This window comes from Gadus morhua, chromosome 13 (genome assembly GCF_902167405.1).
Source record: "Gadus morhua chromosome 13, gadMor3.0, whole genome shotgun sequence".
NCBI classification, from domain to species: Eukaryota; Metazoa; Chordata; class Actinopteri; order Gadiformes; family Gadidae; genus Gadus; species Gadus morhua.
Window position 1 is genome coordinate 18,638,038 of NC_044060.1, and position 16,205 is coordinate 18,654,242.

Below are 16,205 nucleotides of genomic sequence, written 5' to 3' on the forward strand. Positions count from 1 at the left end.
GGTAGTTCAGCTCGTCAATTGATTGACGGAACAGGGGCACCTCAGGGGCCCATGAGAGTCCAGCAGGGGCCAGGGTCCCTGTGGCCCCACCCCTAGAACCGCCACTGCCCCCGGCCGCCCCCTGGCGTTGCTAGGTTACCAGCTCACTTCTGCAAAAATATCTAGGGGACACACTGAAACAACAAATCAATTTGGTGACTGTTACAACACAGGGGAACTGGTGCTACATATTAACTAGTTTAACAAACTTATACGGCAGCCAAAGATTGGTTAGAATTCAGTCTGCATGGCACCCAGATTATCGTTTTGTTTAAAGTATACTTGCTTGACTATAAGGTGCACATCTATTTACTTTACTGAGGTTTTCTTTCTTTTTTTAGAGTCAGGGGGTTAGCCCATATCTGGTTTGGAGCAAGCCACAGATGTGTGTTTGTAGTTCTTTGACTTTCTCAACCCCTGGCCTCTCTGGCCAGTCCAGGGAGCCCTGCTGGACAAATATGAACATACATATTCCCCAGCATTAAGATATACGTTTTGAATCACCCAGAACTCAAGACTTGTAGGCTGGGATTGTTAATTTATAAAGCAAATTATTGTTTTCTTTATTTTCCAGAAAATATGCAAGTAAGTAAGTATTTTATTGTCTCTCTCACAAGAGAAATTTGCTTTGGGCAAACAGAGAGCATCGGCGACGCATGCATAAAGATTTTACATACATAAAAACGTGAAACATGTAACACATTGCATTACCCAAACACATGGCCTCACCCCCACCTTGAAACCCATTATAAAAAACGTAGTCTAGGCACTACCCAAGTATCCATAAGGATGATTGCACTGCCCACTAGTTATTGCACTATTGCCCCACCAGTTATTGTACTGTTCCATCCCGGAAAGCTCCCTCCAGCTTAGTTTATAAAGTAGCTTAATTTATAGCGTAACTAGAGAGAACTTTAATCAATTTAACCTACAAAATGGGAGCCGGTATCTTTTGCCCAGAGGCAACAGTTCATACTCCAAGTTTAGGACATGGGTTGGGTCAGTGTCTATCTTAAAACCTTGCTTCCTAACCTTGTCCTCAAAAATCTCCTTTAAGTGGACATTTATTAGAATTAGCCATTTTATCCCTATCACCCTTGAAACAGACAGGAATCTGGTGGTGCCACACCTAGTTTCCCAACTCGTCATTTGACAGTTGGGAAACTGTCAAATGACATCACTTCTGACCTCATACATTTATTTATGGTAACCGATATTTTTATATAGCACACGTGCGTCTCTGTTCAGATGTGGAGGTGCAAAGTGTCCCTGTACGATGGCATCTCTGTTTGGAGTGAAAAGTCTAAGCCTTGCTATTGAAATCCTGTCAGAAATTGCCCCTCTGGTCTAGCACAAGGGCTTATCACTCCTAAATTGATTAAAGTTTTCCGCCTTCAAACAAGCTCATTGACATTGGAAAAAAAATCTTAGATTGGGATGAGAGCATATTGCCTATAGGGCATCAGCAGGGGTATTGCAAGGTTAATATGAGGAGAGCAACAGAAGCTGAATAAAAGGCGATAACCAAAAAACTGCCATTCAGTAACCAAGTCAGGGCCAGTTGTTTTATTTGTTACTCCACAATCATAAAAGTGTGAGAGCAGTTAAATGTAATGGTAAAGAGCAGGTACATGTAACTCCAATGAATGTGCAAGAACACTTAATCTAAAATTGGCAAAGCATGAATACAACAAACAAAGACTAATAATAAATAAGAATATACACAACAAAACAGAAATATAATTAGTGTGACCTTATATATAAGAAACAATATATTGTTGCTTGTGCACATCAGTTGTATCAATAACTTTCTAGCCCTATATTTTGACCTGTTTCTAATCGTATTTCAGCCAGACAAAGGCTGACTAAATAACAAACATATACCCCAATATCACATTGTTGAATGTACTGCACGGCAGCATGGTTAGTCAAAAGTCTTTACTTTTCTGAAATCTTTGAGATTTTAGTTTCCCCTCCTAATATAGGCTACCAAGCTAAATCATTCTCATTTATTTTATTGGCTCTGGAAGATATTACTGCGAATTACGCTATTGGTCTAAATATTCTACTGTTCAAAATTAAAAACAAACAAGGAAACATGGTAAAGCAAGAGATGGATGCAATGCATTTAAATCCAACCCAAAGATGCATGTTGCTGTACTTTTTGGGTCAGGGGGTTGGTCCACATTTTCTGGAGCAAGGCATAAAAGTGATGCTCCTATTCCCATTGTACTCTGCTATGCAAGCCTGCATAGCAGAGGGGGGGGGGGGGGGGGGGAGGATTGCGCTGGTCTGGAGTGGAAGGGACAGAAGGAGTCCAAATAGGAGGAGAGCAAAGAGTCAAAGGCTTCTTCGGTGGACATTGTATTGTTCTCGAGATGGTAGTGAAGACCGGACAGTTGAGGTGAAAGTAGAGAGAGAGAGAAGGAGACATCAGTTTAGTACAGAGGAGGGAAAGGGAGGACTTCCCTTCCCTTGCCTCTCACCCCCAGGTCTGACGCAAGTGCTTATCACTCCAGTAGAGACGACTGTGTTAATTCTCAGACAAATTAACAAACAAGTTCATTGACTTTTGGACTTAAAATCAAATATTGGGACTACAGCAGGAGCTATCATAAGGGTAAATACTGCGTATTATGAGGTACTGTTTGCAAAGAAACAGCCAATGAATAAAAGGCAATACAAAAGACGAAAGGACTAATAAAAAAAATAATAGTAAAAAAATATATATATATATTGAAATACTGTGAACTAGTATGTGAAACTACGTGTTTGTTTATTGTGTACATCTGTTGTAAATGTATCTCTTACATTTATTTACCCCCAACCGTCTGTGACTCTCAAGTCCTATATTTTCAACTGTTTCCATCAGACAAAGGCTGGTTGTCTAAGCTAGATAACACATTTTACAAAACATGAAAATGTTAAATAAATGGAAATGATTAGTCAAAAGTCTTTACCTTTCTGAAATCTCTTCTAGATAATTTAGTTTCCCCTTTCCCGAGTACACGCTACAGAGTTAAAATATTCTTATTAATTCTACTGGCTTTGGAGGGCTGATAATAATTACACTACTGGTTATTAAAGATCTCATTGCATGAAAATTTCACTTTCTGAGGTTTTCTAACATTAATATGCATTTGGGGAAAACTCGTCTGGGGAAAGCTCAATGTGCAACTGGTTCGTAGTGGCTGTAATTCTGCACCACGGCCGAATTTCGGGAACGTCTTGAAATACTGTGTTTGGGGCCCACTAATATCTATATTAAAGCATCCTATAATAGCATGCCATGGGACCTTTAAGCATAGGTAGGTAGGCTACGGATTAATACAAAAACAAACAAATAAACATGGTAAAGCATGGGACCTTTGTGCAATGCACTCAAATCCAACCCAAATTTGCATGCTGCTCTACTTTTTGGGCCAGGGGGTTGGTCCACACTTTTTGGAGCAAGGCACAAAAGTGTGTTTGTTGCTCCTACTAGGCAGGGTCCTGTCTACACATTGGACTGAGTCAGTGTTAGGAGGACATTCAGTCATGTCTGAGGTGCGGGGTGGTGTTCTGCTGCTGCTGTTGGGCCTTCTGTACCTCGGGACACTTTGGCCGGTCCAGGGAGCCCTGCTGGTCTCTCGCTACGATGCTACGACGAAGGTGAACTTACTCGTATTGTCTTTTCATATTATTATTATATAAGTCCATTTGAAAATGACATCAATGTCCAAAGTTCCATTTCCCTGCTTCATTGGTTCATCGGTTTTTACTGTAATTTACTCTTCTGCTACCTGTTTAGTTAAGTAATGTTTCTTTTGTTGTTCTGCTACCTGCATGTAGTTTAGTTGTAGTTATTCTGCGTCGTTTCATTCCTGATTTGTATGAGGACATGCTTCTCCAAAGGCCATTCTGGGTCACTTTTCCCTTTTTGATATGTATTCTCTTGGTATCTTACGTCAACATAGAATAATATGTTGATCATTTGACTACATTTCAGGAGACAGAAGGTGCCATCAGGTCCATTCAGGTATTTTCAGCTATTTTCATTTTTCCTTTTTTTCTACATGCCGTGATTGTTTTAGATCACCCAGAAGCCTGGACCTGCAGGCTAAAAATATGAACTTTTTCTTTTTTGTTACAGAAAAGAAGTGTAGACGATGCAAAGGTAAGGGAAGACTTCTGGGATACATTTTGATATTCATGACGATTAGAGATCCACTTTTTGTTGTTTTGTTGTTGTTTTGCATTTCAAGTGCTAAAGGCATGCCTAGGAGTCTCATTTGTTACTAATGTATGTATGTTGATGCCCACTCTGTTCAGATGGTGGAGGTGCTCAGTGTCAAGCTACACTGTACGGTGGCTTCTCGGTTCGCTCACACAGTCATGACCTCCACTGCTTTGAACAAAGCCAACTCATCCCAGGAAATATTCTTCGAGGTGGACCTGCCCAAGACGGCCTTCATCACCAACTTCAGCATGTGAGTCTTCCACCAGACCTCACCCTTCAAAACAGTGAAAGCTTTTCGCCTCCTAACAAAAAGCACATGAGATCTTCTTTAAACCGGCCAGTCAATAGACATTACACCTGTTTCAACATTCAGTCGGTTGTTGGCAAACTGTTCAATTCATCAATATATAAAGCTTCTTATTGCACATTCTTTGGATCCAATGTGCAACACTTACAACACAACTCTTGCTGGATTCCTTTGTTTGGAAGAGGCTCAAGTAAAAGATACGCTTCCATCGACACATTGTAACAGCAATAAAAGCATTTTCTAAATCCTTTTTTTAACGTTTCAACTGCCCCTTCTGTTCACAGGGAGATTGAGGGTCAGATCTATGTTGGGGTTGTGAATGAAAAGGAGCAAGCCAAGAAACAGTATGAGAAGGCTGTTTCAAGTGGACGGACAGCTGGACTGGTCAAGTAGGTGGAGATTGAACAGGCATTTACCTCGAATCATGTTACTTTGTGTTTAAAGAAACTATTCACATCTTTTCCTGTTTCATGTGGAAACTAAAGTGATTTAACTGTTTGATATCACTCATTTGGGCTAATTGGCATGATGTTACAGAGCTTCTGGAAGGAAAATGGAGAAGTTCTCTGTGTCTGTCAACATTGCAGCCAAGAGCAATGTGACCTTCATCCTGACCTATGAGGAGCTTCTTCAGAGGAAATTTGGCAAGTATGAGATCCTGACCCGAATAAACCCTAAACAGCTGGTCCAGAACTTTCAGGTGAATCCAAGTTCACAATCCCCTAAATTTCGTGGGCTCAGTAAATGTACATATTTACACAAAATATATTTGTGTGTGTGTGTGTGTGTGTGTGTGTGTGTGTGTGTGTGTGTGTGTGTGTGTGTGTGTGTGTGTGTGTGTGTGTGTGTGTGTGTGTGTGTGTGTGTGTGTGTGCAGATTGTGGCTGATATCTATGAGCCCCAGGGCATTGCCTTTGTGGATGCCCATGCAACCTTCCTTACCAATGAACTTCTCCCCCTGGTGGAGAAAACGGTCACAGACAACAAGGTTCAGTTTGATATCTATCAGCAGGAAGTGAATTACATGGCAGACTACATTTTGTGGTCATTTGAAGTTGAAGCCCATACATCCCTCTTTCAGGCACACATCTCCTTCTCGCCCACGCTGGATCAGCAGAGGAAGTGTCCAGAGTGTGATGGGTCTCTGATCAATGGGGATTTCATCATCAAGTATGACGTGAAACGAGCGTCAAGCCTAGGAGACATTCAGGTCTGCTGTCAACAAATATATGAAACACAGTGCTGACTTTAGTGGAGCAACATAGACCCGTTTAAACTGATCAATTCCACTTTTATATTGCTACCTCCAGATCGTGAACGGATACTTTGTGCATTTCTTTGCTCCTCCGGATCTTCCCCGTATCCGAAAAAATGTGGTGTTTGTCATTGACAGGAGTGGGTCAATGGCAGGCCCTAAGATGATCCAGGTACAGTGACTGTGTTTGTGTGTGTGTGTGTGTGTGTGTGTGTGTGTGTGTGTGTGTGTGTGTGTGTGTGTGTGTGTGTGTGTGTGTGTGTGTGTGTGTGTGTGTGTGTGTGTGTGTGTGTGTGTGTGTGTGTGTGTGGCATGGACAGTGATGTAGAAAAAATAACATACATTTTATTGCATTCACATACTAACTACCAGCCTTCTTGTATTCTTGCCTCCAAAGACCCGCGTGGCAATGGAATCAATTCTCTCAGACGTCCATCCAGACGACTACTTTGGTATCATCTTATTTGATAGATCAATTGAGCCCTGGAAACAATCCCTTACCAAAGCAACAGAGGAAAACGTGGATGAAGCCATTAAATTTGTCCGGCAAATATATCCTAGGGGAAGTAGGTTAGCTTCTACTTGGCTAGATATCAAACTTATCCTACCAAACAACTAACCCTACCAAAGATTAATGTGAATGTACTCATGTTTCAGCCACTAACATCAATGATTCCGTAATGAAGGCCATCCACATGCTGCAAGATGACAGAAGGAACAAGAAGCTCCCAGAGAGAAGTGTGGACATGATCATTTTACTAACCGATGGAATGCCAAATGAGGGTGGGTGTACAGAGATATCAAAATACATTTGTGATGATAGTTTTGACGTGATATGTCGTATGTCTCATATGTGGTCTCTCTTCATGGATATGCTTGCATCCTGTTCCATCACATTGGGTCATGATTGAGCTGTCTTCTTTAATGTCTTTGTGATTGTGTAGGTGAAAGCAACCTTCAAAGGATCCAGCAGAACGTGTGCGAAGCCATCGGTGGTAATATGACTCTGTTCTGCCTGGGCTTTGGGGATGATGTGGATTACTCCTTCCTGGACGTGATGGCCAAACAGAACAATGGCGTGGCCCGCAGGATCTACGAAGCCTCCGACGCTACCCTTCAGCTGCAGGTGAGGTTACGCTAATCAGGGGCATTGTTAGGATTTGAGGACATTCAGGGCTTAGCCCGGACCTCTGGAGGGGGGTCGGGGGCACTCTGGACGTTAATGCCTTTATTTTGTAGTCTTTGTGATTGTGTACTCTGGCACCTTATTCAAAGTACACTCAATGTGTGCGTCAAACACTTGTTTACTTTCCAGATACATTTTGAATTGTGATTGAATAAATGTAAGTATATTTTTAGTAATATTGAGTTTAAGCAGAATAAATCAGAATATATCTCTAAACATGTATTGACATTCTACTGTCATGGGTAGATGTGTTGGAGCGTCTTGGACTAGGTGGAAATCACTCAGGAGCCGACGAGAAGCATGAAAAAATATGGGATCTTTTATTTTCCCAATTTAAAGGCCCATAAGGCAATACAAATAAAACAAAAAGATAATAATTTTCACTAAACAAACTGAATGGGCTTGAGAGTCACAAAAATATCAATTCAAACTTCAGCATACTGGACCTTTAAACAAGTCACTTTGAGAGCAATAATCAGACATACGTCCTTCCACCATCAGCTCTCCCGAACCACTGACGAGCGTCAGCCTATATAGGCCTCTCACTCCCCTGCTAACTGGCGCATACCAATATGCACGTGAGACGGGGGTGTTACAAGTTCAATTACCTATACAGCTTTAAACAGCTACAATTCTCCCCTCTATAAGCTAGAACATAAGCATGGTAAACCGTGTACTATTGCTAGATTATGGCGTAGCCAAAATATACAAAAACTGCAAAAAACATGACTACAAAAACTCGGGGACACTTCCGGTTTACCCGGAAGTTATGACGTCAATTTAAACGCCGTTGACGCGGCACACATTCCCTAATACAAAGTCTAGACGAGACGCTGGTAAGACGAACATTTACGCTGTGTTAACATGAAACTTTTAAACTAAATAAACAAACCTGGAATTTGACAACAACATACTTGTTTGAGTGGTTATTGCAACAGAACAGTTGACGTTAGTGGTAAATGGTATTAAACAGAATAACAATAAAAAATATCCCAATTGTACGATGGCTCATTGCATTCACTCAATAATAAAAATTTCACCAGGTTATCTCATAATTATGAGATAATTATCTCATAATTATGAGATAGTATCTCGTAATTATGAGATACTATCTCGTAATTATGAGATAATTATCTCGTAATTATGAGATAATTATCTCGTAATTATGAGATACTATCTCGCAATTATGAGATAGTAGAGAGTAGTGACGCTTGCACAGAAGCATACGGCCGACATCTTTCTTTATTCTGGTTGGAAATAGTAACATAGTTACGCCATTAAATGCGTTTATGGAAACATTTTTAGCGAGAAATGTGCATTTTACTTTCATAATGTTCGCTCGGTGAATGTGAAGGATGTTTGGTTTGATAGTTATGACGAAGAGTGAACGCTCCGTTCACTTGCATGGACAGAGTCTCTGGTTGCTAAGCAACCTCAACGTCTTGGCGGACTATTTCTCTGCTGATCAACACTACGAATGCTGGAAACACACCAGACACACCATGTGTATTTAACCCGATTATTGTTATTTATATCCGAGATTATTTAATGTAACCCGATCCAAGCTCTATCATGCACCCAAACACGGCGGCGTTTGGGTTTCCTTCCTGGGACTCCTAAATCCAGCGCAGCCACAGGCGCGTAGCTGCGTACGTAGGACAATTTTTGACACAAAATGGTCAAGCAACATTTTAGCTGCGTGACATACGCACGTACATCTATATCACGAAAGCAACCCTCAGCAAGCCTGGGACTAGTGCAACTTAGTGATGGGATTTTCGGCTCCTTTGCGAGATGCGGCTCTAATGGCTCTTCTTACTGTGGAGAGCCGGCTCTTTCGGCTCCCAAACGGCTCCCCATACACATGTTTTACATTATTAATTAATCAATAGCTTAAACCTAATTTTATAACATTTTGTTTCATTATTGACATTGTTAAGCACTTATGAGTAAAAATGCAGCATAACAATGCTTTATGAATAAAACCTTTATTACTAACCTCTTAAGACCCAATCGCCCACCGGTGGGCGATTTGGTTTGTTGACGATATATTTCCACTACGGAGCGACATAACCCGCTTCAACTTTCATCATTACAGACATTCTATACGTCGTTAGAAAGGGTAGAATCTCCACAATTTATTCATCCGGTTGTTTTTTTCTATAAATCATGAGCACAAAACCATAAATATTGATATTTACCAGCATGGTAAACCGGAAATGCCAAAAAACAGAGTGACTCCCTACCTTTGAAGCAATCTGAGAACCGTAATATGTGTCCATTCCTCAATTATTTATATTCCAATTGTCCGTGAGAATCCACTGATCAAAAGCATCCAAATGCTTTTTCATCAAATTATTCCAGCTTGTGAATATTGTCGTGTAAAGTCCATTTGTTTACCATCTCCAAACTTTGTTCGTCAACTAACATACAGACGTTCGCAGCCGTATCGATATTTTCTCTAGCTCCAGTATGCAGTTGTTGGATATGCTTGTTTTCATCACTTTGCTGGCTACAAAATAAAAGTGTCCCCGTCTTTTTCTGTTCAGTTTTCACTCCGGTACAGCCCGTGAAGTAGATGGAGCGCTCCCAGTTCGAAGGGCCAATGGGCTTTGTTTACTTTGTTTCGCGGCTTTAGTATAGGGACAGCGTATTGGCTATTGATATATCAATCACTTGGGCTTCTAGCCAATGAGTTTACCTTTCCAACGCTGCTAGGCGTGTCCAGGTGTGATACGTATGAGCCGAGATATAAAGCTGCATCAACACGGCAGACAACTCACTTTGCGCATATTTTGCGCATATATTGTTCATATTTAGTTCTTGTCATATTTTCATGATATGGCCAATATCTCAATATGAATGTGTGAAAAAATTATGTTTTGAATCATGGAGAAAGGTTTTATAGTCACCAAAATGCTTCAGTAATGTTTCCAGTGTCACAGAAGTAGAGTAAATGCATTTGGCACAATTTGGCCATTTGGAGACATTTTGGAGAGGTTTGTGCCGCCAGTGACAACACACCATAAAAACTCCATTAACTCCCCAAGGTTTAGGCCTAGAACTCCAAAATTTCTTCCAGGTGTAGTTGGCATGATGTAGAAGGTATTTGGCATATTGCCATATGCCTTACATATAAAGCACATCCTAGTTATGGTAGTTCAATTATGACCTATTATTTTCGAAGACAAAAAAAATTGCTTTAGAGCCATGTCTGAACTGATGTCATTTAGGTTGTGTGTATGATACATGCCAAATACATATCTACAGAAACTAGAGCTTGTCAGCTTTCAAATGAAGTATCATACATCCATCTAGGACTTAGGGTTACTGTGTTATAAGCTTTTCCATTTGGGTATGTGTATAGGCGAAAAAAAACAAAATACTGCCGGGGCTATAGCACCACTTCCGTCTGTGCAGGTTGTTAGTGGAGCCTGCACGATAGGATATTCTGGTTTTGCAGTCTACACTCTGCCCTGGTGGAGTCTGACATTAAAATGAGTCCAGATTTTGCTCCGTTTTCTGTCACCACTCATTATCACACAGGCCTATTCAATTGTCACACTGACTCCCCTTCTTTATGCCGTGTGTGCTTCTTGACTGCTGCGTGCGTGACTGTGCATTGACACCTGCCCACGAACGCTATACAGCTTGGCCAATTGCCTGCGGTTTCCAAAAAAAAAGTGGAGAGAAACTTTTTTTTCAGTGTTTTCCCGGCGCATTATTAATTGAAAGCTGCGTGTGATTGGTCAGATGTGTGGAGCACACGCTTGACACGAGGGCAGTGGAGACATTAAGGCACCGACGGAGGAAAAAAAAACCCTCTGCTTTACCACAGGCAGAACGCGCAAGGAGAGAGAGGGGGAGGGGGAGGGGGAGGGCAGGGGGAGAGACAGCGAGGCACCGCAGGAGAAAAAAAACGCAAAGCAGAGCAAAAGCACATGCAGCGACGGGGAGGCGGAGAGAGCGAAAAACTGAAAAAAAAAAACGGCTCCCAAATAGGATCTTAAAACGGCTCCCATCGTAGAGCCGGTTCCAATCGTTCACGTCAAAGAGCCGGCTCTTTGAGCCGGATCGTTCGCGACCGACACATCACTAGTGCAACTGCACGGTTGCCAGGTGAGACTGATGATGTCCAGCCCAAAAATGCTCAAAATCCACCTGGAAGCACCCAATCCCGCCCAATTTTAACTAAATTCTATGCTTTCTATGGCCAGAAATCTGCAGAAAAACCCACCCAAATACCCTTTTTACCCATATTTACCCGCAGACGGCCATCCTAAGCAGCTCAATTGGGTGGGAAACCGCCCAATCTGGCAACACTACTGATGGTCAGAACACCAGTTATCTCATAATTATGAGATAATTATCTCATAATTATGAGATAGTATCTCATAATTACGAGATAATTATCTCATAATTATGAGATAACCTGGTGAAATTTTTATTATTGAGTGAATGCAATGAGCCATCGTACAATTGAGATCCAGGGCTAATCATAAAACCATCAGGGCTTTAGCCTAGGACAGGGGTACTCAAGTAGAAATGATGAGGGGCCACAAATTTTTTTTTCAGTGACTCAAGGGGCCGGTCGGTATACGTGTGACTGAGGCCGATATATGCTCTGTTTTAGACGTAACGCGTAAGCACGTAAGATACATAACCCCCCCTTGCGCGGTAAAATATCCCCCCTTACGTGCTTAAGTGCGTCGGCCAAAATTCCTGACTATGCGACTGAAACACACCCTACGCAGCTCGCAAAGACTGTGATTGGCCAGCTAACCACATCCTTTCAGGAGTCTCACATTTCCGGTTTTACAGCATAATAGCGCCATTTTTAAAAGGCCGTGACAGAAGCGAATGAAGAATTTTGAAGAAGGAGAAGAAGAAAACACAAGAACGAATTATGATAATTATAAATATAAACAAGCCAGCGATTTCCACTTCCACGCCCACAGATTCGTTCGTTGCTCCCCCTACTGTTCTGGCGGAGAATCCCCTTGCAACACGCGCAATCCTTAAGGAACCTTAAAGGAACCGTAAATCAAAACTTGTCTAAAACAAGTCCCTTGTGTAAATTACGTGCTTACGTCTCTGCGTCTAAAATGACCCTAAATCGGCCTTGACTGCTGCTGAGATGGACTGTCTGCCTCGAGTTTGGGAGGGCTGGAGCGGTCTGTGGGCTGGAGTGCTATCTGTTTATCGTTGCAACCCCCAGCCTCGTACTGAGATCGCGGCGCGCGGTTTCAAAATAAGAGCGCCCAACACGTTTTTTTTTTTTTTTTTTTTAAATAATTAAAACAACTTTTCAAAACAGCTCGAGGGCCATTAATAGACACCCCGCGGGCCACAAAAGGCCCGCGGGCCGCTACTTGAGTATGACTGGCCTAGGAGGATGCCCCCGGCCTAACAACAGCTTTGATGCCTAGTGGTGTCTTTGTTTAACTAAAGAGGTAGCGTATATCTGGGTCAATAACATCTTTCTACTCTCTGTCCGGACAATCATTTCACACAGCCCGTTTCCACGTATGTGACCGCTGGATATGTGTATGAATGTGTTGCAGGGTTTCTACGATGAGGTGGCTAGCCCGCTGTTGTCAGCAGTGGACCTGCGTTACCCTGACAACGCGGTGGATTCCTTAACCCCTCATCACTTCAGTCAGTTGTTCAATGGCTCAGAGATCGTGGTGGCCGGGCGGCTGTCTGAAAACGACATGGACAACTTCCTGGTGGAAGTGTTTGCCAATGGGGTGGGTGAAGGACAGGTGATACAGTGGTATCTTAGGGCATAAGAGGGGCACAGTTCAGTTTGGTTTGAGCTGTTTTGGCTTTCTGCTCCACGTAGTTCGAGCAGGACTTCCAGGTGCAGGGCGAGGCTAGTGTCACCGACTGGGACGTGATCTACCCAGAGAAGGATTACATCTTTGGGGACTTCACTGAGCGCCTGTGGGCCTACCTCACCATCCAACAACTACTGGAGACCAGGTTTGAGCAGATGGAAGCCAGTTATGGTTGGAATGGATTTCCAAAACCACATTGCTCTGGGTATACATTCTAAACCTAGGTGCAAGACTGTCTGAATTCTTTGTGTTGTTTCCATTAACTAGTAAGAGTGGGCCAGCAGAGGAGAAGAGCAACGCCACGGCCAAAGCCCTGGAGATGTCCCTGAAGTACAGCTTCGTCACGCCCCTCACCTCCATGGTGGTCACCAAGCCTGAGACCGAGGAGGGTCCCAGCGGGCCCCTCATAGCAGACAAGCTGACTGAGGGTAGGACAGCTGGAGAGGCAGGAAGGAGGACTCAACTGAGTTGTACACCAACATACTGACGTTGTGTCGTTATTGAGGTCCTACATGTATCTCTGTTGAATTATTCCCGCTTATTTCCACAGAACAACGGCAGCAGGCTGACAAACAGGGTATGATTTGTACCGGGTTTGTATTTGAATTCCCCTTTAGTAGCTCTGAGGGTGCAGGCCTTGGAGATCCATTGCTTCTCACTGTGTATTTGTTGTTGGTCAGGCGGTATAGGTGCAACATATCTGCACTCAGCCCCTCAATCAGGCTACATGACAACTGCTGCTGCTCCTCATCCTACATACTTTGGTACGTATTCTATATTCATAAAATATGGCCATTGATCATTGCATGTGGTTTTAGCTTGAAATGTAGTGGGACAGGTAATCCTCCAGAATGACTTTATTCGACCAAACCAAGTCCATATATGTATATCTTCCTTTGCGTACTATTGTTGCTTCCACCTTGTCATTATACTTTTTGTTCAGTGGATGGAGATCCTCATTTCATGATCGAACTGCCAGAGAGAGAGGACGCTCTGTGCTTCAACATCAATGAGTCACCTGGAACCATCTTTAACCTGGTCAAAGACCCCTCCATAGGTGAGCCTGCTTCAGTCCACACGGCACACTTGTGTTGTTCATAAAATGGGATTTCAACCTCTTGGCCTTTTTAATGATGACTAAAATAAATCTATTATCTTATCAGTATCCTCTAGGAAATAGATCATTTAATCACATGTTGCTTCTTCAGGACTTTTGGTCAATGGTCAGACCATTGGAGATAAGATGGTTGCCCCTGATGGTAAAGTCAACACCTACTTTGGCCGCCTTGGTGTTGTCCATCACTCCCTGGGGGTGAGGCTGGAGGTGACCACTGAGTACATCAATCTGTTCCAGGATGGACAAAAGGTCAAGCTGCTGTGGTCAGATCAAGCTTCCCTAAAAGGACCCAGGTAGAAACACCTAGAAACCAATGGATGTTTATGACAATGTTACGCCTTTACTTCCTCTCTTTGCTTTTTTACTTTGTCTTCCTACCAAGTCATTCTGATTCCACCATCCACTCCATCTCCACTTTCTCTCCTAACCCCAGTGTGGATCTGCTTTTGACCAAGGACCGGAGCGTCAAGGTGACTTTAAGAGATTCTGTAAAGTTTGTGATCCTGCTCCACAAAGTGTGGAAGATGCACCCCTACCACCAGGACTACCTGGGATTCTACACTCTGGACAGCCACCTTCTCTCTCCATCCGTCCATGGTCTGCTAGGTAATGAACAACAGGGAATCATAGCAGGAAATAGTGTCCCAGACAGGTGTTGTTTATTGATAGTAATTTACTAATGAAACTAAGAACTGGTAGAACAAAAAAAAATGTAAACTGTTTTTATTGTAAGTGAAGAATAACAGAAAGCTTTCTCCTTATTGAGATTTCCTTAAAGGGATCTATTTTGGCACTATTTTATGATGGATAGTGAGCCTACCAGTTGCTTCAGTCCAATGGGTAGGCTGGTAAACTGATCTATCCAGCATACATCTAGGTAGACCCTCCCACTTGTGATGTCACAAAGTCAGAGGGCGATAATAACATGGAAATTAAAACTAAAGTCAGATAAAAGCTGATTTTAAGGGAATCAATATAAGAATCTTTTCAATGGTGGTAAATTCTCCAGGTCAGTTCTACCATGGGATTGAGTTTGAAGTTGGAGATCTACGTCCAGGAGAGGTTCCTGAGAAACCAGACGCCACCATGTATGTCAAAGGACATCAGCTCAATGTGACCAGGTACACCTGCTACCTTACATGTGTTTCACAGAACAGTGAACATCTAGATCAGAAATTTGGAGAAAAAATGATTTCTGTCTTTTAAAACCACCTTGTGACCTGTCTCTTGGTCTCCAGAGGTTGGCAACGGGACTTCAGGAAGGATTTGAAGAGAGGAAAAAATGTCCCATGCTGGTTCATCCACAGTAATGGGACAGGGCTCATTGATGGCAGTGCTGAAGATTACATCGTGTCAGGCCTCTTTAAGACAGTTTGACAAGTAGCAGACAAGCTCATCAATACTGCGGCACAGTGTAGCTCTTTCACCACACCTTTTCAGTGTCGTATTAATAATATGCAAGTGTAATAAGCATGAGACTCTTAATGAAGTTCCAATGCTATCAAATTAATAATGAAACCCTTGATTGATCACAGTACTACAATAGAGCACCGTAGAGATCTTTGGAGTTTTGTGAATGACCAGACAGACACCTGTCAGTTTTTATTTTCAAGCTCTACATAGAGTAGTTAAGGAATCGATTGGCACTGACACATTTTTATCATAAATAAATCATTTAGGTAGTTTATCGAATATTTGTTTTACAAATGTGCTTTTTAATTTGCATTTCAATTCAAATATGAATGGATCATTATAAAAGGAATCATTTCTTGCTCGAGTTTCTCTTGGCTGCTTGTTGTCATAGCCACATCTGTTGTGCTGTGTGTTGCCACAACCCCTGTCTGTCTCTGTGCTCTGCCTGCCACCCCTCAACTTTTCACACCTGGCCTGCTTCGCTCGTCGTTCAAATACACCTGGTTTCCCTGCAGTCATCGCCAGATTGTACTTCGACCCTCAGTGGTAGATATTCGTACCTGGCTCCAGTTTTCTCCACTTACTAGTCGATATTTTTCCGTTGAAATCTCGTATCCAACCTATTTTTCCTCCTGTCCCCACTCCTGGTCTGCTCCAAATAAACCTTTTCATAACTCCAACTCAAGTCCTGTCTCTGTGTTCTGCTCTTGGTTCCAGCAGCTATCGAACCCTAACACCTGTCAGATAAAGCAAGCACCTGGTCCCTGGAAACTTACATTTTGTAGACTGAATAATAATCAAATTTTGATGTATCCACTGTGAAAATAAT

At 42.4% G+C, this 16,205-nt stretch overlaps 1 protein-coding gene across 2 annotated transcripts; it reads left to right on the forward strand.

Annotated features, from left to right (window-relative positions):
• Positions 1-3,516: 3,516 nt before the first annotated feature.
• LOC115556857 (inter-alpha-trypsin inhibitor heavy chain H3) lies at positions 3,517-16,061 on the forward strand. Of its 2 annotated transcripts, none has more exons than XM_030374251.1 (22): positions 3,517-3,690; positions 4,028-4,057; positions 4,172-4,195; positions 4,351-4,508; positions 4,850-4,954; positions 5,103-5,265; positions 5,443-5,553; positions 5,647-5,775; positions 5,876-5,992; positions 6,218-6,386; positions 6,478-6,603; positions 6,765-6,946; positions 12,571-12,756; positions 12,852-12,991; positions 13,114-13,274; positions 13,397-13,423; positions 13,527-13,610; positions 13,790-13,903; positions 14,055-14,256; positions 14,397-14,569; positions 14,973-15,084; positions 15,202-16,061. In XM_030374251.1, the coding sequence occupies exons 1-22, from the start codon at positions 3,577-3,579 to the stop codon at positions 15,338-15,340; spliced, it is 2,766 nt and encodes a 921-aa protein (XP_030230111.1). In that variant the 5' UTR covers positions 3,517-3,576; the 3' UTR covers positions 15,341-16,061. The 2 variants fall into 2 exon arrangements, with proteins under 2 accessions (XP_030230111.1, XP_030230112.1); XM_030374252.1 differs by having other exon boundaries at positions 13,536-13,610.
• The last annotated feature ends 144 nt before the right edge of the window (positions 16,062-16,205 follow it).

Excerpts from the sequence above, each read along its gene's own strand:
- LOC115556857 (XM_030374251.1), top strand. The coding sequence starts at position 3,577 with ATGTCTGAGGTGCGGGGTGGTGTTCTGCTGCTGCTGTTGGGCCTTCTG. Across the intron at positions 5,776-5,875 it reads CAAGCCTAGGAGACATTCAG|ATCGTGAACGGATACTTTGT; the intron begins GTCTGCTGTCAA and ends TGCTACCTCCAG. Across the intron at positions 5,993-6,217 it reads CAGGCCCTAAGATGATCCAG|ACCCGCGTGGCAATGGAATC; the intron begins GTACAGTGACTG and ends TTGCCTCCAAAG.